The sequence below is a fragment of the Bos grunniens genome, chromosome 15 (genome assembly GCF_055505025.1).
Source record: "Bos grunniens cultivar Pamir isolate PY7600 chromosome 15, Bosgru_T2T1.0, whole genome shotgun sequence".
NCBI classification, from domain to species: domain Eukaryota; kingdom Metazoa; phylum Chordata; class Mammalia; order Artiodactyla; family Bovidae; genus Bos; species Bos grunniens.
The window spans coordinates 55,788,310-55,809,954 of NC_141179.1; the positions used below are offsets into that span (position 1 = coordinate 55,788,310).

General features: G+C 39.4%; 1 protein-coding gene across 14 annotated transcripts in view; it reads left to right on the forward strand.

The window, feature by feature from the left end:
* UVRAG (UV radiation resistance associated) overlaps window positions 1-21,645 on the forward strand; it is a 331,316-nt gene that overhangs the window by 60,234 nt on the left and 249,437 nt on the right. For all 14 annotated transcript variants that reach the window (XR_015141562.1, XR_015141561.1, XR_015141563.1 and 11 more), the window contains 2 exons: window positions 980-1,141; window positions 4,915-4,989. Coding sequence is in view for 10 of the 14 variants with exons in the window: in XM_086338466.1 (XP_086194592.1) it covers window positions 980-1,141; window positions 4,915-4,989 (237 nt within the window). In the remaining 4 variants the exon portion in view is untranslated. The remainder of the gene's footprint in view (window positions 1-979; window positions 1,142-4,914; window positions 4,990-21,645) is intronic.

Sequence of the window (21,645 nt, forward strand, 5' to 3'; positions counted from 1 at the left end):
GGTTCAAGAGGGAGGGGACATGTGCCTACCTCTGGCTGATTCAGGTTGATGTGTGGCAGAAACTAACACAATATTGTAAAGCAATTATCCTCCACATAAAAATTTAAAAAAGAATTTTTAAAAAAGTAGGGAAATAATTGAAAGTAAATAATTGATGTATTGTAGTTCATGTCTATTGATAATATTAAAGTCCCTTAATTTTTTCCCTTTTCAGAGAATGTTTCAACTATCTGAATGGAAAACAAACTTCTTTCAGAGCATACAGTTGACCTTGTCTTTCTTAACCTTAAAGCCTCTCAGTGTCCCCACAGCTTGTACACAGTAAACTGCCTCCTCGGCATGAAGCCTCCTGTTGATCGCTCCAGCTTCGCACCCTGCCACTCTGGTGCTGTGTGTTCTAGCAGTTGCCATAGTTACTTGACCACACTGCTATTTCACACCTCTGAGCCCTTATTTTACTGGGCAATTCCCTCTTTCAACCTGGTGAAATATTATTTGTCCTATAAAAGCCAAGCTTCATGGCCTGCATGCCCTCTTTCCCCCTGTTCCTTCATAGTTTATTAATCCCTCCTGTGCCACTTTGTAACCTTTTGAATATTGGAGTTTTCATGAAATTGTGTAATTATTTAAAGAGACGTTCAAATCCAGCAATAAGTTGGAGGTACTTTGAGGGCATTGTTTATATGTTGTTTCTTAATGATTGTGTATTGTGTGGAATAAATAAATGAATTACCATAGGAAGCCATGTTAATTAGAGACTAGAATATATGCTCCTTCCAGTGACTATAATTAAGCAGAGAAATTGAAAAGTGTCAGTATCACTCTCTTCATGTTAATTGGAATGTCTTCTTAGTTCACTTAAGTTTGCAATGTAATATATGAGTTCTTTTGGTTAAAAAACAAAATTATGTACAACCTAACTGAAATAACTGTAAACATTTAGGATCTTCCTAAAGCAGGTTTTCATTTCTATTAACAGAATCCAACATGGCGGAGTCTTGATTTTGGAATAATGCCAGACCGTCTGGATACATCTGTGTCTTGTTTTGTGGTGAAGATATGGGGTGGAAAGGAGGACATCTACCAGCTGTTGATTGAATGGAAAGTCTGTTTGGACGGGCTGAAATACCTGGGTCAGCAGGTAATTTTTAGACTGTCAGGTTCAAGTAGTTGTCCTCTCCAAAGAAACCATCTAGCTTTTTTTTTGTTGAATTGTCAGATTCTATATTTCCTGTTAATAAAAAGAGACCTTTTATGACTGTTTACTTAATTACAGAAATTGGAGTCATTGAGAAGTTTAAAAAATAACTGAAAACATTTATGAAGAACTGCTTTAAGCTGCTAATTTAAGAGGATTTTGAGTGGGGTGGGCAGTAGGAAAGAATATGCTTTCTTATAGTACTCTGCCTCTTCTGTCATGCTGGCTATTTCCCCTAGAATCTGAAAAATAAGTTGAAAATGAACACCTCTCTTATGGCCAGTAGAGTAGGGTTTTTCCAAGAATAAGAGGAGCTACTGTTTGTTGAACACAGGGATGACAAATGCCTGGCTTACCTACTGCTACCCGTTCCCCATGACTGATGTAGCTGACTGAGCTATCTGAGCTCAGAAGTAGCTGTGCAGTCTTTTCTAACACAGTATTTCAGAATGCACCTAGCAATATGCCAGAATTGCATATGAAATGAAACCTATTTGCCAGTCCCAGACATAAGTAATTGCAATTAATGTTTTTGACAACCTTGTGAAAGCTGATATTATTGCCCAGTTTCCTGATGGGAAAATTGAGCCTCAGAGAGTTTAAGAAACTAATCAAGATCACACTGATAGGTGGAGCTGGAATTTATATGAGGCCTGGCTGACTTAAAAATTCATTCTCTTTCCGCTGTACTACACTGCTGTATACATGTAGTCCTTGGTAACTACCCATCCCACATTGGAATAAATGCCATTTCTATTTTGTGATACCTGTGGGACTACTGATAAAGGCAATGTAAAATGTTAGTTGTATCTGCAAACATCCTTCATATTTCTTAATATTTATTCAGTATATACCATCTGGTATATTTCTCTTAGACAGTTCTCTCTGTATATTTTTCAGAGTAAAAAAACAACAACAAAACAACTCTTCCTTTATTTTGCACACCATAGTTTATTTTGTGTTCTTGGATAGAGACCAGAACAATGCATTCAATAAATATTTTCCTTTACTAAATTCTAACCTGCTGCAAATTGTTTTATTTATATATTTTTTCTTCTGTTTTGGGACTGATCTTAAAACTCATGTGGTAATGACTTTGGCTTAGGGTCATTCTTTTAATCCCAAATGCTTGTTGCCTTTAGCCCGGCTAAAGGCACTGGGGCACATGTTCTTTCTGTCTTCCTACATGCTGTAGTTGGCTCTTTGTGCATAGACCCTGTGCACAATGACACTAAGCACTTGTTAACATTTTGCATGGGGTGGTGCTTCTTAACGTTAGAATCGCAGAGCTATAGGCTTGTGGCAAAGTCTTGTTTTGCCCAGAGAAGATGGCCTTCATCATGTTTTTCAGTTCATACATTCCTAGTTGGTTGTCTTCTTAAAACACCCAAATGTACTTAGGTCTAACTTACCCTACTTTCAGAGAGTTAGCATTCATGTATCCTCTTACAAAGCTGGTATAGCAGAGAACAAGAGAAAGGGAAAACATTTTTCTAAGCCAATTAGACACTTAAAGTCACCTATGAAATAGATATAACAACTACTACTAAAAATCAGATATAATAGAGTTACAGATTTTTAGAGGAAAGCGAGGCTAAGCTGTATTAGGTTAATAGCCAGCATCACTTAGGTTTATTGATTGGTCATCTGCTTTCTGACAGGCATCCTTCTTAGTGTCAGTGATCCAGAGATGACTAAGATAAGGTTCTTAGGACCTGGTAAACTGATGATAGATAAATACCTGCAAAGAGAGCTACGGGAGTACGTTTAAGAGGTATTTAGACAGTCTGCATAGGGTCAGGGAATCAATGACTTTTGAATGAAATTTTTTTACAAGTTAGGGTTTTTTGAGGTAAAATTTACATACAATAAAATTTATCCTTTTAATGTATACATTTCAATGTGTTTGACAAATGTATGAAGTAAGTAACCACCACTACAATGAATAATGCTGCTGTGAATAATTAGATATAGGTCTTTGTGTTGACATAAGTTTTCATTTCTCTTGAATAAATGGAGTTTCTGGGTCTAATGGTAAGAGCTGTGTTGAAACTTGTAAGAAACTGAAACTTTTTCCAAAGTAACTATCATTCTGCGTCCCCATCAGCAATGTATGAAAGTTTCTTACTTTTGTAAGGACTTGTTAATGTCAGTCTTTTTAATTTTTTGCCATTCTGATGGTATCTCATCCTAATTTTGATTTCCCTAATGATGAAATGATGTTTTACATTAAGAAAATGTATATTTGTTCTCAGTCCTCCACCTTTTTCTTTTTTTGTGTGTGAAATGTTTGTTCAGATAACCATTGTTAACATTTTGATGCATATGATTTTAATCTTTTTCCTCTTGAGGTATATATATGTATAAAATATTTGGTGTTTGTAAAATTTTTGTGTTTCTGCTAATCTTGAAACTGATTTCATAGTGCTTTCTCCTTTTCTGTCGTAAGATGGGACATTTCTTAAAATTGGTTTATAGTTTTCATTATAAATTTATTATAGCAGGTCCATCTTTTGGTATCGTTGTATTCAGTTGAGTAAAGATATAGGCTAACAGGAAGCATGTGATTAATTCTGCTTTAGTAACAGATACAGCAGGTATGGAAGTCAGGTAAATGTTCACAGGAATTTTCTGCTGCTGACTTTGGCCTTTGTATCTCTAGCTAGAGAAAGAAAAGATGAAATGTTCTATTCTGGTAGTCTTTTTTCTTTCCCTCACTTGAACCCTCACTTTAACTCCTCATTGCAAAAGCAATTAAAAAACATTTCAGCCACAACTCTTTCTGATCAAGTAATCAAATTTGTTTTTATAGACTTTATGCTGTTTTGAGCTATTAAAAATTCTTCTTCAATTTTGAAAGTCTTATTCCTCCATTTTTTAGATGAAGTTTAATTTGAAGTAACACTGAAGCTCAAATCAGTTGTATTTGAAACAGTAGTTGGCAGAAAATAATTAGTAGACTTTTAAGGGTTTTGGGGATTGGATATTATCTTTAGACTGTCTTTTTGAAGATAAAAAATAGTATTAATCTTTTATTTTTTCTACGACAGATTTAAAGCATTGACAGACTAATTGAACTGTTATTTTTTTTAAATTTTATTTATTTTTGGCTGCATTGGGTCTTGGGTGCTGTGCATGGGCTTTTTCTAGTTGCAGCGGCGATTGGGGCTCCTCTTTATTACGTTATGGTGCTCGGCTTTCTCGTTGGGGTGGCTTTTCTTAGTGCAGAGCACGGACTCGAGGGTGCATGGGCTTCAGTAGTTGTGGTGCTGGGCTTACTTGCCCCATTGGCATATGGAATTTTTCCAGATGAGGAATTGAACCCATGTCCTCTGCATTGCAGGTGGATTTTAATCACTGGACCACCAGGGAAGTCCTGGATTGTGTTTTCTTTGAGATTAAATAATGTATAGTATGCCTCTTAATCCCCTGTGCTTAAGGAATTTGCTTTCTGTAACAACCTCAAGAAGTGTTTGTGGAAAATGTGTGTGAATGATGGTGCCTGTGATCGCACGTGATGATTTTGTGAGAACTTTGACTAAAACAGGAAACTCTAAATTGATTGCCTTGTCCTATGATATGCAGTTTGTTTTCTGCTGGCTTGTTAGACATAGCCAATTATTTTTCAACATTGAAGTAGGTCCCGTCATTTTCTAGTCACATTAAAACTTGATTGGAATGAGATGAACTAATAATGTCTTTTCCTCCTCTCTTAGATTCATGCCCGCAACCAGAATGAAATAATTTTTGGGCTGAATGATGGCTATTATGGTGCTCCATTTGAACATAAGGTAAGAGGGTTTGCGTGATGCTGTGAGTTTTGTTAGTGCAGGTGTGCATTCACATATCAGGCAAAAGCTCTGTGTAAATAGAACCATGTTTTAAGTGTAAGTTTGTTGTTTAGTGTGGCTTCGGGTGAAAACTCATTTTGTAACTGCACCCATCTTTTCTAAATCCATATTATATTAATTTTCCTAAAAGAAAATCTCAACTGGCTGCTTTCTAACAATTCTTTAGGGGTTAAAGAAGGATAGTGGCTTTTGATTAAATGTAATACAGTTTCACTAAATGTTTCAGATATCTTTTACAGCTTTGAATAAATTTAAGAATCCTGAGGCAAGTTATATTGTAGTCAGTTTCATTATGGTCTTTGCTGTCTCTGTATCTAAAGGTGATTAGAGAAAGGAGAAGGAATTTGTTTTTACTAAGTGCCTGCTCTCTGTGGTACCATGTCAGGTGATTCATGTTTTTTATCCTATTTAATTTTGGCCACAAACCAGTGAAATGAGTTTCTACATGATTTCCTTAGTGATCATGTTGTTTCCTAATTCTTGATGATCTGAAATACTGTTGCTAGAATGCTGCATCCATTCAGTGGCTATTTATTGAGCACATGCTATACATCAGCTCCTTGCTCTAAGTGCTCAGGGTACAGTGGTGAGCAGACGGATTTCCCTGCTGTCATGGAGTGTACGGAGGAGACACACACTGTAAAGTAACCTAACAGGTGACTATATAAACGTAAATGGTGGCAAGTGCTATAAAAGCGTGTGATGATCTTACCTGCTCTAGTGTCTCAAGAATGGTCTTCGGGACTTGACTTTTAAGGTTACAATCCTGAGTGTGAATGGAAGTGAACAATGTGGAGAGAGTGAGGGCTGAATAGAGAGAGCATTCTGAGTAGAGGAGGGTAGTGTTGGAAGGCCATGAAATGCTAGAGGAAGTGGTGAGTTTTAAGGAACTGAAGGAAGGTCTGGGTAATAAGGGAAAATGATACCAGATGTGGCTGGAAAGGTAGTCAGGGACCACATAACAGAACCTTTTAAAAGATTTTATCCTAAGAGCCGTGAAGTGTGTTGAAGGATATTTACCATGGCAGAGGTATAATTAGATTTGTGTTTTAATAATTTCACTCTGGCTGCTATAAGGACTGATTTTAGAAGCAGCAAGAATGTATGTGGGAAGACAGTAAGAAGGATCTTACTTATAAGTGTATCAGGTAAGAGATTTGATACTTTGGAACAGGGTTATGGTAGAATAGCAGATAGATTTAGGAAAGTTTTAGGGGGTAAAATCATTAGGACTTGGTTTGAATTTAGGGTAGAGGAAAAAAGATGATGTTAAGGCTACCTTTTGGGTTTCTGGCTTAGATGAAGTAACCAGATGTATAAAAGTGCCAGGCACTGAGAGAGCTAAGGAACTGGAGGAAGACCAGCTTTGTTAGAGGCAGATCATGAGTTGAGATTTGATCATACAGACTTTGAGAATACCTCAAGATAGCCCTGTGTAGGTTTTAAAGGAGGCATTTGAATTATATGAATCTGGAGTTCAGAGGAGAGAAGCAAGATAGAGATATAAATAGCGAGATATAACAATGGCAAATAGTTACTGAAATCATGAGTTCAGATAAGATAGACCAAGGACAAGCAGTACTTAGTGAGAAAAAAGGGACTTAGTAATGGGCCTGAGGATCTCCCACTTTTAAAGGCCAAATATGGGAGAAGATGTTGTAAAAGGTGGCAGAGAAGGAATGGTGAGAGATGGATGAGGAAAAGGGAGTGAAATTTTTTGTGGAATCTCAGGCTAAAGAAAGAGAGGTTTTTGTTTTTGGTTTGATTTTGAACCAAACCAAAGACAGTGATTGATGAAATCAGAGAAGTTTAAAGAGATATTCGTTGCTAAAACAAACAAAAAGCAAAATAATAAACATCTCTGAAACAGAGATAGAAGCTCAAAGAAGTGGGCAGAAGCATTTAATATAATTGGCTGAAAGATGGGCTTCTCTGGGCAAAATGCACACTCAGATCAGATCAGATCAGTTGCTCAGTCATGTCTGACTCTTTGCAACCCCATGAATTGCAGCTCGCCAGGCCTCCCTGTCCATCACCAACTCCCGGAGTTCACTCAGACTCAAGTCCATCGAGTCAGTGATGCCATCCAGCCATCTCATCCTCTGTCGTCCCCTTCTCCTCCTGCCCCCAATCCCTCCCAGCATCAGAGTCTTTTCCAATGAGTCAACTCTTCGAATGAGGTGGCCAAAGTACTGGAGTTTCAGCTTTAGCATCACTCCTTCCAAAGAAATCCCAGGGCTGATCTCCTTTAGGATGGACTGGTTGGATCTCCTTGCAGTCCAAGGGACTCTCAAGAGTCTTCTCCAACACCACAGTTCAAAGGCATCAATTCTTCGGCGCTCAGCCTTCTTCACAGTCCAACTCTCACATCCATACATGACCCCAGGAAAAACCATAGCCTTGACTAGACGAACCTTTGTTGGCAAAGTAATGTCTCTGCTTTTGAATATGCTGTCTAGGTTGGTCATAACTTTCCTTCCAAGGAGTAAGTGTCTTTTAATTTCATGGCTGCAGTCACCATCTGCAGTGATTTTGGAGCCCAGAAAAATAAAGTCTGACACTGTTTCCACTGTTTCCCCATCTATTTCCCATGAAGTGATGGGACCGGATGCCATGATCTTCGCTTTCTGAATGTTGAGCTTTAAGCCAACTTTTTCACTCTCCTCTTTCACTCTCATCAAGAGACTCTTTAGTTCCTCTTCACTTTCTGCCATAAGGGTGGTGTCATCTGCATATCTGAGGTGATTGATATTTCTCCCGGCAATCTTGATTCCACTAAATGTGCATAAAAGCTGAGATAGGGCTCTCCCTATTACAAAAGGAGGCTGAAAAAAGATATCTTAGGGACGCCACTCATCTTTAAGGATAATTTTAAAAGGGAAAATCTTAAAAGCTCATAGAGAGAAAGGAAATATTACCTATAAATTAGACTGACAGCAGACTTCTCATCAGCAACAGTAGATTCAAGAAGAAATGTATCTTCAAAGTGCTGTTAACTGTTAACGTACAATTCTATTTCTGGTAAACATTCAGTAAAGGGTGAGGGTGAAAGACAATTTTAAGTACCTGAAGACTGAAGGTTTACTGCTTCTATCTATACTGAATGTGGTAGATAAAGAATTGATCCCAAAGGGAAGATGTGGGATATAGCAGGGTGTATAAAAGTGGTAAAACATTAGTGAATTTGGCTAACTGCTGACAAACCAAAAAGCACACAAAAACTAAGTTACACCATAAATGATAAAACAAATCACCACTGTTGTTCAAAGTGGCCCAGAGCTAGTCTAGAACTGTCACCAGTCTGTGGTAAGCCAAGTATAAAAAAATGAAAGTAAATGTTTTTAAACTTTTATAGCCATTTGACATTATTGTGCCTTTTTATTGTATTTTATTAAAGTATCAGCTCACAATGGGTTGAAGGAAAAGCAACTGACCCTTCTCCACAGAGAGTTTTAGGACTCTGTTTGCTCTAGACAATAATAAGGTGGGGGAGGCTCTTTGAAGAGTAAGACTCATTGATTTGTTCGGGAGGAGGCTAGAGATAGTAAACAAGTTTAAAATTTCTTATAATAGCTTGTGGTTAAGTGTGCATGGTAAAAATGTCAAGATACCTACTAAATACTAGAAACAATATAGATTTTTAATTGGCAGAGGGAAAAAAGGGAATATAAGGAGTAGCAAACTCTGTCAACTTGATAGGAGCCAGAAAAGGAAAACAAAAAAGAAAACAAATAGTAAACAGAAGCATGTGGTACAGTGACAGAAATAAGTCCAAATATACTTGTAATCACAGTCACTGAATATGGATAGAATATCTGTGGCTGAAATATTTCATAAAGGATTAAAATATTCTAAGGCAGCAAGGCTTTAAGAATGTATGTTCTATATGGAAGATGAAAGATTACTTGTGAAGCTATCACAAGGAAGCATGTTTTAAAGCAACTTTTTAAATAGTGACTAAAGTTTTTGTTGACCAGTTCTTCAGCATTCCTGGTTTTTCACATTAGCTGTAACCAGAAACACATCTGATGATTGTGTTGCTGTTAATCCTTCCTCTGTCCATGTTAAAGTATCTTCAGCCACCATGGTCTAAAGTTCAGTTCAGTTCAGTCGCTCAGTCATGTGCGACTCTTTGCGACCCCATGAACCATAGCACGCCAGGCCTCCCTGTCCATCACCAACTCCTGGAGTCCACCCAAACCCATGTCCATTGTGTCGGTGATGCCATCCAACCATCTCATCATCTGTCGTCCCCTTCTACTCCTGCCCTCAATCTTTCCCAGCATCAGGGTCTTTTCCAAATGAGTCAGCTCTCTGCATCAGGTGGCCAAGTATTGGAGTTTCAGCTTCAACATCAGTCCCTCCAGTGAACACCCAGGACTGATCTCCTTTAGTATGGACTGGTTGGATCTCCTTGCAGTCCAAGGGACTCTCAAGAATCTTCTCCAACACCACAGTTCAAAAGCATCAGTTCTTTGGCGCTCAGCTTTCTTTATAGTCCAACTCACATCCATACATGACTACTGGAAAATCCATAGCCTTGACTAGACGGACCTTTGTTGGCAAAGTAATGTCTCTGCTTTTTAATATGCTGTCTAGGTTGGTCATAACTTTCCTTCCAAGGAGCAAACGTCTTTTAATTTCATGGCTGCAGTCACCATCTGCAGTGATTTTGGAGCCCAGAAAAATAAAGTCAACCACTGTTTCCACTGTCCCATCTATTTGCCATGAAGTGATGGGACCAGATGCCATGATCTTTGTTTTCTGAATGTTGAGCTTTAAGGCAACTTTTTCACTCTCCTCTTTCACTTTCATCAAGAGGCTCTTTAGTTCTTCAGTTTCTGCCATAAGGGTGGTGTCATCTGCATATCTGAGGTTATTGATATTTCTCCCTGCAATCTTGATTGCAGCTTGTGCTTCCTTCAGCCCAGCATTTCTCATGATGTACTCTGCATAGAAGTTAAATAAGCAGGGTGACAATATACAGCCTTGACGAACTCCTTTTCCTACTTGGAACCAGTCTGTTGTTCCATGTCCAGTTCTAGCTGTTGCTTCCTGACCTGTATTCAGGTTTCTCAAGAGGCAGGTCAGGTGGTCTGGTATTCCCATCTCTTTCAGAATTTTCCACAGTTTATTGTGATCCACACAGTCAAAGGCTTTGGCATAGTCAACAAAGCAGAAATAGATGTTTTTTTGGAACTCTCTTGCTTTTTTGATAATCCAGCGAATGTTGGCAATTTGATCTCTGGTTCCTCTGCCTTTTCTGAAACCAGCTTGAACATCTGGAAGTTCACGGTTCACATATTGCTAAAGCCTGGCTTGGAGAATTTTGAGCATCACTTTACTAGTGTGTGAGATGAATGCAATTGTGCGGTAGTTTGAGCGTTCTTTGGCGTTACCTTTCTTTGGGATTGGAATGAAAACTGACCTTTTCTGGTCCTGTGGCCACTGCTGAGTTTTCCAAATTTGCTGGCATATTGAGTGCAGCACTTTCACAGCATCATCTTACTGGATTTGAAATAGCTCAACTGGAATTCCATCGCCTCCACTAGCTTTGTTCGTAGTGATGCCTCCTAAGGCCCACCTGACTTCACGTTCCAGGATGTCTGGCTCTAGATGAGTCTATGGTCTAAACTTTTCAACCGTGGTCTTAAAGTTGAAGCTTATTTGCTTGAAACTTTTGCCTCTTTGTTTATCTGCTTCTCAAAAAGGATTTACTCATTTCTGTTGAGTTGTTAGGAATCTAGTAAATGTCTCAGCTTTTTACTGTATTGGATGAGTATTCAATCTCACTTCCAGGGATGTGTTTGGAAACTATTTAATATATTTGAAAATCTTTGACTGAAATATATACTGTGGGTCTGAATCCTTCATTCAGTAACTTCTGCTGGCATTATTAGGAAGTGACACCTTGTTAAATTTGTGTAGTAAAGTTTCATTTATTTGGCATACAAATTAAACTCCTACATATTTAACAGCAATGCAGACAAAGAAAATAACTGAATAAATGATAATAAAAATCTATTTTTAGTTGTAAACTTGATTCATGATTTTTTTCTGTCGGTACGTATCAAGTACCTACTATATGCCCATTGTTAAACTCAGTACTCTGGGATGCAGAAATGTTAGGTGCAGACTCACCAACATTTATTCTTTTACCTGAGATAAGGTAGCATTTTTTCCAGAAGAGCTGCAATTTACAAATAGGTTTATTTTGAAAAATTATTTTTGATATCAGTTGTTTGGATCTTAACACAGTGAGTTATAGCAGAACCGTAAGTGATTCGAAGAGAACCTTAGGAAGAGGTTGGTGAATCAGGCTAGGTGAGTGGGAGAGATGCTCCCAGGTGGATTTTGCTACTAGGAGGGCAGTTGGAGGAGCATCAGGAATGAGAGGCTGTTGGGCCAGTTCTTGATCCAGTAAGCTGGAAACTTTTCAGATCCCTGTGCAGGAGTTTTACCTTTAATACAGACATGTGAAGTTATCATTATCTGAATTTCTTTTTGGCAACAACTTTTCTTTTTGGAAGAATGCTGACAGCTGCTTGGGTGAATGGGCACTCCTAGTGGTTAAGAATATGGGTGTTGGAGTCAGATTGATGTGAATTGAATTCCAGGCACCACTTCTGCTTACCCATGAGATTTTGGGCAAACTGAGTCATCTCTGAGTTTGTTTTTTTGCCTGTAAGTGGAGATAACAATTTCTTCCTCATCATAAATTATTTTGAATATTAAAGGTGATAATGCATATTCTGAGCCTGGCACATGAGGAAGGTTCAGTATGGACACCACTACTCAGTAGTCTCTAAACCATATGAAAAGAGGGATTGCTCTCTAATACGTACACTCGTCAGCAGTTGTGTCCCTTGAACAGTGCCTGGCATGTAGGAGGGGCTTACTTTGTTAACAAATGTAGGTGAATGCTTGCTATATTTAGAACTGTCATAGCAATAATTGAGATTAAAAATCTCAAAGAGATAGTACTTTTCTCTCTTACCCTACCTTATCCCTAGCCTCAGCTTTTGGAGTTTTATTTTTATACAACTTATATTGTCATAATAACTATTATGTTATTGATAAAGTATAAAAAGCTTTAAATTGTTAAGAATTCTTGTTCTCAGACAAAAAACTGTAGCAGCAATGTCTTCAGAGTCCAGTAGATGGCAATGCATTCTCATTTTAATGGGAAAAAAAACTGAAGCAGGAGTAGAATTGAGCAAACTCCAGGAGATAGTGAAGGACAGGGAAGCCTGGCGTGCTGCATTCCATGGGATTATAAGGAGTCGCACACGACTGAGTGACTGAATAACAAGAATCCAAATAAAAAGGATCAGATCTTTTTGGAGTAAAACACTCTTCTGCTGCTGCTGCTGCTAAGTCGCTTCAGTCGTGTCCGACTCTGTGCAACCCCATAGACGGCAGCCCACCCGGCTCCGCCGTCCCTGGGATTCTCCAGGCAAGAACACTGAAGTGGGTTGCCATTTCCTTCTCCAATGTGTGAAACTGAAAAGTGAAAGTGAAGTCGCTCAGTTGTGTCCAACTCATAGCGACCCCAGTGGGCTGCAGCCTACCAGGCTCCTCCGTCCATGGGATTTTCTAGGCAAGAGTACTGGAGTGGCTTGCCATTGCCTTCTCCAAAACACTCTCAGGAGATTGAAATAACAGTTTGGTTATTAATTTCACAAAGGCAACCATATGAGTTGATCATCTCAAGTACATAGTCCAACTGAGATTGAAGATTTAGGGACAACAGCAAGTTTCAGAGCCTGTACAAGTGGGAATTCCTTATTTTATATTGGTCAAGGCATGATACTTTTGCTAAGTAGAAAACCTGATTTCTAATCCCAGTTTTGTTCTGCTACTGGAGGGAATATTGAGTGAATGAGTGAAGTTGCTCAGTCGTGTCTGACTCTTTGCGACCCCATGGAATGTAGCCTAACCAGGTTCCTCCGTCCATGGGATTTTCCAGGTAAGAATACTGGAGTGGGTCGCCATTTCCTTCTCTAGGAGATCTTCCCGACCCAGGGATTGAACCCAGGTCTCCCATATTGTAGGCAGACGCTTTACCGTCTGAGCCACCAGGGAAGATCCTGGAGGGAATATTAGGCTTATTTAACTCAGCGCTCTTATCTCATGGATAAAGAAACTGAGGCTTAGAGAGCCTCTTGAACTTGACATGGAGAGTAGTTTCATGCCTTAGGTGGTAACTTAGACATAGCTATAATAATATCAAATGTAATATAAAAAATCATCACATAGTTTCATTGCTACTGCTGCTACTGCTAAGTTGCTTCAGTTGTGTCCAACTCTGTGCCACCCCATGACGGCAGTCATCAGGCTCCACCACCCCTGGGATTTTCCAGGCAAGAACACTGGAGCGGGTTGCCATTTCCTTCTCCAATGCATGAAAGTGAAAAGTGAAAGTGAAGTCGCCCAGTCGTGTCCGACTCTTAGCGACCCCATGGACTGCAGCCTACCAGGCTCCTCCGTCCATGGGATTTTCCAGGCAAGAGTACTGGAGTGGGGTGCCATTGCCTTCTCCGATAGTTTCATAGCTCTATAAATTATTTTAGTCTGTTCTGTAGGGAAGGCAGAGGACTACTATTAGAAGTTTTAGTAGTAGTGGCAGCTGCAGGCATCTAGCAGCTAACAGTAAGTATTTGGGGAATAAATGAATGATCAGGAAATCAGGATGAGTTTAGTGGCAGAACCAGGATCAGAACATAGATCTCTGTCTTTCTAGATATGCTCTTCATTATACCATGTCACCTGTGTAAAAGTGATGAATAGATGATTTTCTTCTTTTAAGTGCTTTTTGAGGTTTCTTCCATCCTTTTATTTGTGTGATTAAATGCTGTTAAAGATACTGTCTTTAACTTATAACAACTCAGGTGGGCAAAGTATTAGTATTTTTGTTTTCAAACTGAAGATGCTGAAACTTTGAAAAGAGATTTTTGTCTAGTTAACTTTATAGAACTGAGAAATTAAAAAGTTGGCTGTTTCCTCTTGCTGGTCAAATTCATGGATGCTAACTTGTTTCCAAAGCACGTCCCACATGGTACTTAAGCGGAACATTCAGAAGTGGGGATTAAGTTTGTCAAGTACTGCCTGTATTTTAACAACAGAGAAAGGGATATGGTATAATTTCTACCCAGATCTCTCAGTACGTCATCAAGTGAAGGTTGCTGCTAAGTCTCTTCAGTCGTGTCCAACTCTGTGCAACCCCATAGACGGCAGCCCACGAGGCTCCCCCGTCCCTCGGATTCTCCAGACAAGAACACTGGAGTGGGTTGCCATTTCCTTTTCCGAAGTGAAGGTTGGAGGATCACAAAAAATAGCTCATTCTTATACATATTTTATTCAGTTTTCCTTGAAGAGCTCTGTCCCCACCCTACCACCTCAAGCAGATTATGAAATACAAGAAACAGACCAGACAGATCCTAAGAGGCTGTTTCTAATTAATAACTACTAACTTTGTTACTAAAACCTCTAGGTATGTGAGCTCGGTTTAAGTCCAGGGTAAAATTTTGTTTCTGAATTATTTGAGCTGGTGTGGTATCCTAAAAACAGTATTACTCAGGTGAATATGGAACTTTTGAAAATTATTGTTAGTTTTTGTTTACTGAGTGCCTACTGTATGTCAGACACTATACTATCTACTTTTCATGTTTTATTTAATCTGTATAACAGTTTCATGAGGTAGTTATCATCATTCTATAGATACAGTATCCTAGAAGAAAACGTTCAACTACTAATCCAGGATTACTTCAGTTCAGTCACTCAGTCATGTTCGACTCTTTGCGACCCCATGGACCACAGCACGCCAGGCCTCTGTCCATCACCAACTCCTGGAGTTTACCCAAACTCATGTCCATTGAGTTGGTGATGCCATCCAACCATCTCATCCTCTGTCGTCCCCTTCTCCTCCTGCCTTCAATCTTTCCCAGCATCAGGGTCTTTTCCAGTGAGTCAGTTCTTCACATCAGGTGGCCAAAGTTTGGAGTTTCAGCTTCGGCAGCAGTCCTTCCAATGAATATTCAGGACTGATCTCCTTTAGAAAGGACTTGTTGGATCTCCTTGTCGTCCGAGGGACTCTCAAGAGTCTTCTCCAACACCACAGTTCAAAAGCATCAATTCTTTGGTGCTCTTTCTTCACAGTCCAACTCTCACATCCATACATGACTACTGGAAAAACCATATCCTTGACTTAGTAAGTAGCAGAACAGTGATTGAAACCAGGTCTGATTTATTCAAAAGCCTCTTGACAACTATGCTACGTGGTATCTCTAGATTTCTTCCTACTTCACAGAGCATGTCAAAGTACCATGTCACTTTCTTTACATTTACCTAGAGATGTCTACTATGTGCATTGTTAGGATCAAATGAGGGTACATACATAAGTGCTCTGAATGGTATAAAGTATATTATTGTACAGACTTTGGGTATTTATCGTTGTAGAGTGGGCATGCAATGCCCAAGATGCCATCAACCCACCAAAGTCCACAAAATTTCTACACGATAGTCTATTTGGCTTTCCTCTAAGTCTCTCTCCTTACCCCCACCCCCTCTTCTCTTGGATCAGATTAGCTTCTGACAGATGTTTGGAAAATCATCTCATCCTGTAATTCATATTTATAAATCCTGCTGCTGCAGTGTGGTCCCCATTCTCTCTCTTCATTGAAGCCAGAGAATAATCTGGGAAAATGCCACGCTTCCTGTTATGAATTTGGAGGATCTTGTCTCCTTAGCACAATTTTTGAGCTTTTCAGAATTTTAATACTGGAACATTCAAAGCCAAGCACAGCTCTTCATATAGATGTTTTAGGTTCTTAGAAAGTAAACAGAAACAGAGCTCCAGACTCATCCTCACTAGGGGATTCAGAGAGTTGAAACTTTGTTTAAATTTTGTAAACTCATCTTTATTATTCTTTCTTAGATTTGTAGTGAGGGCATTCTTGACTTTTTTTTTTTAACTTTCCCCTCTGGGAGTCAGTTTCCATTTATTTAAATTGTTTCTCTAGAAAGCTGGGAACCCTTTCTTTGACTTTTGCACCCAATTAGCATGATATCACTGTTGCCTTCTCTTCCCTCTCACTTCTCACAATTATAGTAACTGTGTGTATGTCCTTCTTCCTGTTAGAGTGTAATCTTCTTTAGGGCTGAGGTTGTCTCTTACTCATTCTTTTAGTCCCAGGATTTAGTGTAGACTTTGCTTGGAAGATATTTTTCTTGAGTGAATGAGGTCCACTAGGATCACATGTAGAGAAGGAAATCCCAGGGATGGTGGAGCCTGGTTGGCTGCCGTCTATGGGGTTGCACAGAGTCGGACACGACTGAAGCGACTTAGCAGCAGCAGCAGCAGCAGGATCACATGGATCCTGTCTCTGTTCTGTAGTACACTTTTCTCTTAAAGGATGGCTACTTCAGCAGGGTCACTGTCAACTCTCTTGTTACGGAGTTGTATTGGTGACATTTAATCCATTTCATACTTGGAGTGTGTGAATATGATTGTGATCATTTTTTGAGGGTAGTTTGAAAAACTGAAGTGTGAACCTTCAGTTCACACTTGTGAAGAAGAACCTCTTCATCCCTATTGACTTGAATTAAAAAAAAAAAGAATTTAGTTTCAGGATCTGTATACCTTTGCTTAATAACATTATTCTTATTTTCATTGCTTCTGTTTTGAAGGAGAAGAAAACATATGCTGTCTCAAACCTCACCCCGGATCTGGGGGAATCTGCATATTCAGCTCAGGTTCAGTGTCGGGGAAGCAGTCTCACTTTCCCTCCTTAGCAGCTCAGCATCTGGGCTTCATTAGAGCTCAGTGGCAGTGAGTGTCTGAGGCTTGAAGGTGCTTGACAGAGGTACATGCACATTTTTCTCAGTTTCAACCTTAGTGACACTTAAAAGTGTGTTAATATCCAAACTGACATACACACATAGGAACACAGGCTTTCTTTTGATTTTTCAGGTAGCCATTTTAGGAGGAGTTGTACAAATTGTTGTTGTTCAGTCACTCAGTCATGTCCAACTTGTTGCAACCCCATGGACTGTGGCACACCAAGCTCCCCTGTCCTTGTACAAATAAATACTAACTTTTGAAAAAGTATGCTCACTATATCTGAAAATGTGCTCAAGTAGTAGAATGAGCCACAGGTTTTTGGTTTTTTTTTTTCCATTGTCCATTATGATTCCTTATTCTCCCTAAGTAAATAGAAGAGGGACTATTTGCAGAGCTCACTTAACAGTTTTAAGAGTAATGTATATAATCTACTAGGGCTTCCCTGGTGGTGCAATGGTAAAGAATCCGCCTGCCAATGCGGAAGGCATGGCTTTGATCCCTGGGTCAGGAAACTCCCCTAGAGTGGGAAATGACAACCCACTCCAGTATTCTTGCATGGAGAATTCCATGGACAGAGGAGCCTGGTGGACTGCAGTCCATGGGGTCACAAAGAGTCGGACACAACTGAGTGACTGAACGCACACACACGTATACCCATGTATAGTCTACTATCAGTCCCACGGGGCAGGCTTTTGCTGGGGCCTTTAAGGTATTGTCCTCAGGCTTCCACTCAGACCTTTTGTCTTCTCATCGACACATTGTGTCTGGGTGATTCAGATCTCTCCCAAGTCTACTTCTCCGGTCAGTACTTCCATATATCTAGACTTGAGTCAGATTGCTGAGTGTTTCGGAGACTCATTGTTGTTCAGTTGCTAAGTCACGTGTGACTCTTTGTGACCCCATGGACTGTAGCACACCAGGCCACCAGGCTTCCCTGTCCTTCACTGTCTCCCGGAGTTTGCTCAAATTCACATCCGTTGAGTCAGTGATGCCATCCAGCCATGTCAGAGACACTCACTCCACAGCTCCTAGACTAAGCTCAGTCTCCCCACCCTTATTGTATTCCTTGGTTCAGTGCGTGGTACTGTTGTCCATGCGTTTTCTCAAGTCAGAGCAGGGAGTCATCCTAAACGCTCCCCTCTTTTTCTGAGTTACTTTTTTGAATCACTACTTGAGATACCTGCTAAACATCTGTTTCTTTCCTGGTTCTTGACATTGGAGCCAGATTTATCTTTCTAAAATGTTCATCGTGTCCCTCTTATTCAAGTCATTTCAGAGTAATTAATGGACTTGTAAGGTCTTGCTGCTGCTAAGTCGCTTCAGTCGTGTCTGACTCTGTGCGACCCCACAGACGGCAGCCCACCAGGCTCCCCCATCCCTGGGATTCTCCAGGCAAGAACACTGGAGTGGGTTGCCATTTCCTTCTCCAATGCATGAAAGTGAAAAGTGAAAGTGAAGTCGCTCAGTCGTGTCCCGTGTCCAACTCTTCACGACCCCATGGACTGCAGCCTACCAGGCTCCTCTTACAGTGATCTAATTCTTGATTTTGAAGCACCTCACCCATAACAGTTTCTTAAAAAGCTAAAATTTATCCATTTCAGTTTTAGAGCTTAGACCTCATTTCCAGAGAATGGTTTTCTGTGACATATCCCTACGTAGTCTATGTACTCTCTATCTACCCTCTATGTACTCTCATAGAACCTTGCTTTTCATTTTTCTTGTTGCTGTCCTTAGCTAGTTATATTCTGATTGCCCATTTGCTCAACTCTCTTTCTTACTAGATTGTGCACTGTATAAGAGCAGGGACAGTGTCTATAAATGAATTATCCCTAGTGCTTAGCACGGTGGTGGGCATGTAGTAATAATTCAGTAAATATTTGTTGAATGAGTGAATGAATGTTGTAGTAGCAGATCATTTAAAACTCTGCTGGGATATACTGTTTCATTGTCATCAGTTGTAGAGCATGTTGTTCAAAATTCTCATTCATCTGTTTAAATAGTTTCTGACCACTTCTTCATAGACATCTTCTGTTTGCAAATTATTATATTTTAAATGGATCTCTTTAATTTTCTCTCCAGGTTTGCTTTTCCAACCAGTTGCATGTTTTGCTTTTTTTTTTTTTTTTTTTGCATTTTTATTAACTATTTTATCCATTTATCGAGGTCTCAAATTTTGCAGTTAGCCTTGATTGATTTCTTTCATCCACTCAATTCATTCAGCTCCTGGACTCTTGAGTCCTTCTTTGAAATCACTCATTTTTGGCTGCTTTTCCATATCCATTGCCATGATCCAAGCTCGGCCTGGCACCTTCATAAGGCAGGATTACTGCAGTAGTTTCCTGGCGAGCCTGTGGCTCTGGTCTCTTTGTATCCACTTTGTCTCATTCACCACTGCCTGATTAATCTTATTCCTAAAGCATACTTGCATTTTTTTTTTTTATTCCTTTGCTTTAAAGGTTGTATGGAGTTACTTCTGGTCTGCTGGATGTGGCCAAATCTCTGACCTAATTTCCTTTTCTCCATCAACCTAAATTCAGTCAGTGGTATAGTACTTTTGGGTATATCTCTGCTTTTATCTTTACTTCTTTTCTCTGTCTCCTTTATTCTTCAGAATCTGAGTTCTCATTCCCTCTAGTACACGTGGATTTCTAAAATAGCCTCCTAGTGGGTGTTTGGGCTTTCTGCTTCCTCTCGTTTGTCGTGTGTGTCATTACCAGAGTAACCTTCCTTAAGTGCAGCTTTGATCATTGGCCTGCACTGTTGGAAACTTTGCAGGAGTCCTTTATGAAGGTTGTCTCACTTTTTTAGTATGACATTCAAGGCTTTCTGCATCTGGCCCTCTCAACCTTGTCACGTAGCTGTATCTCCTACTATTTTCCCCTCTGGTGTTCCAAGTAATTTTGACATCATTGGAGCTGAACAAATTGGACCACTGTTTAATTTTCTCTGAATACAGCTTATGTTTTCCCACTGCCATGCTTCAGCTAAAGGTGTTCAGTCTGTGTGGGTCTTTCCTTCACTGCCCTTCAGCTTTCTGTACTTGTTAATCTATCCCAATCTATTGCTACTCCTGCAGCCTTTGATGTTTCTGCTTCTACTAGGTGGAATCTGTACCATATTGGAACTCCTATAGCTTTTCTTTTTAACCTTTCTTACAAGCAATTTTACTTCACTTGGAACCTTAGCTGGGTTATATACTTTATTAGGTTGTATACTTTTATAAGGATGATAGAAATTGCCTGACATCTTGTATGTATTAGATATTCAGTAAACACTGAAATGAATAGGTATATGTGTATATTGTTGTTTGCTTCATAAACAGTTATCCTGTCCACAGGATTATTTTAGTAGAACTTTTAGAGTTTTAATAAAGGATTGTCTTTGACTGTTTTAGTAGCTGACAACTCTCAAAACGTACAGTAATACATTTTAAAAGTTGACTTATTCAGTGATCTAGTACGTGAATAAGCAAATTACAGTCCCCACATGTTTTTATGTGACCTGCGAGCTAAGAATGGTTTTTACATTTGTAAAGAATCTGAAGGCGAAAACAAAGGAAAGTATGCAATGGAGATGATGTGGCTTGCAAAGCCTGAAATATTTACAATCTGGCCGTCGACTGAGAAAATTTGTAGATCACTGATCTAGTAACACACCTGATCATCTGCCTGGAATTACTTTTGGTCTTTGGGTATGTGAAATTATCTGTTTCCTTGAGCAGTTTAATAGGCACTCACCCAGACTGGTGCCTATCCTGTTTGCTTCTTTGAAAAAGAATTGTTAGGCCTGGCTTCAGGAGAATTTTGAGTGACATGTAAATCTCCTCGGGGCTCTTTGGCACTTGGCAGTATCTCACACAGATAACCAGATACAAATGAGCCATTTCTTTCCATCATGATCCTTCATCAGAGGTCTGTCGGGATTGCACATCTGGTGACGTTAGATGTCATTCAGAGCAAGGCTCTTAGCATATTTCAAGAATGTTAATTGCTGTGTTGTGGCTGAAGCAGAAGGGTTTAATAATGTCCTTGAGTTGCCTTAAATGTACATGGACCCAGAATTTGAGAACTGGAAAAGGTCTTAGAGATCAAGTAAAGCATGGTCATTAAGAACACAAGCTGTGGAGCCAGACTGCATGGCTCTTCCACTTAATCCTCCCTCTGTGTCTCAGTTTCCTTACCTTTAAAGTGGGGATAAGAATAGTACCTGTTTCACAGGGTCTCATGAGTATTATGTATGTTTACCTTTAATGTTAATATCACAACGTTCATTTAACGTGAAAAACAATACTCCCTGGAATACTATGAATGCTCACACATGTTACTTTTGTGTTTGGCTATTATTGTTCATTGTTTATATTAGTAGTAGTCTCATCTCATTTTATTGTTAAAGAAACTAAAACCTAGAGGATTTAAATGGTTTTTTTCACTTCTATAACAGGCAGAGTGGATTAAGACCCAGAGTTCTTGCTATAATGTGTTGCTTTTAGTTGTATGTGAGTGTGGATACGTTTTTAGTAGAAAAGATGTTTGGCAGCTTTTTGCATAAAATAAGAACAGCTAAGTGGAGTGTCACCAATCATTTCTCCTGAGAATCTGAAGTTTATTTCTCGTGTCTTTTTGTAGCTCATTTGTAGGATTATCTTCTGTCTCTGTCTTTTCTCTTCAGCTGCCCTCATGATATGTAGATTATTTCATAGCCAGCTCCCTCTCTTTTTAATTGGGTTGAAATTTATATAACATGAATTTATGCTT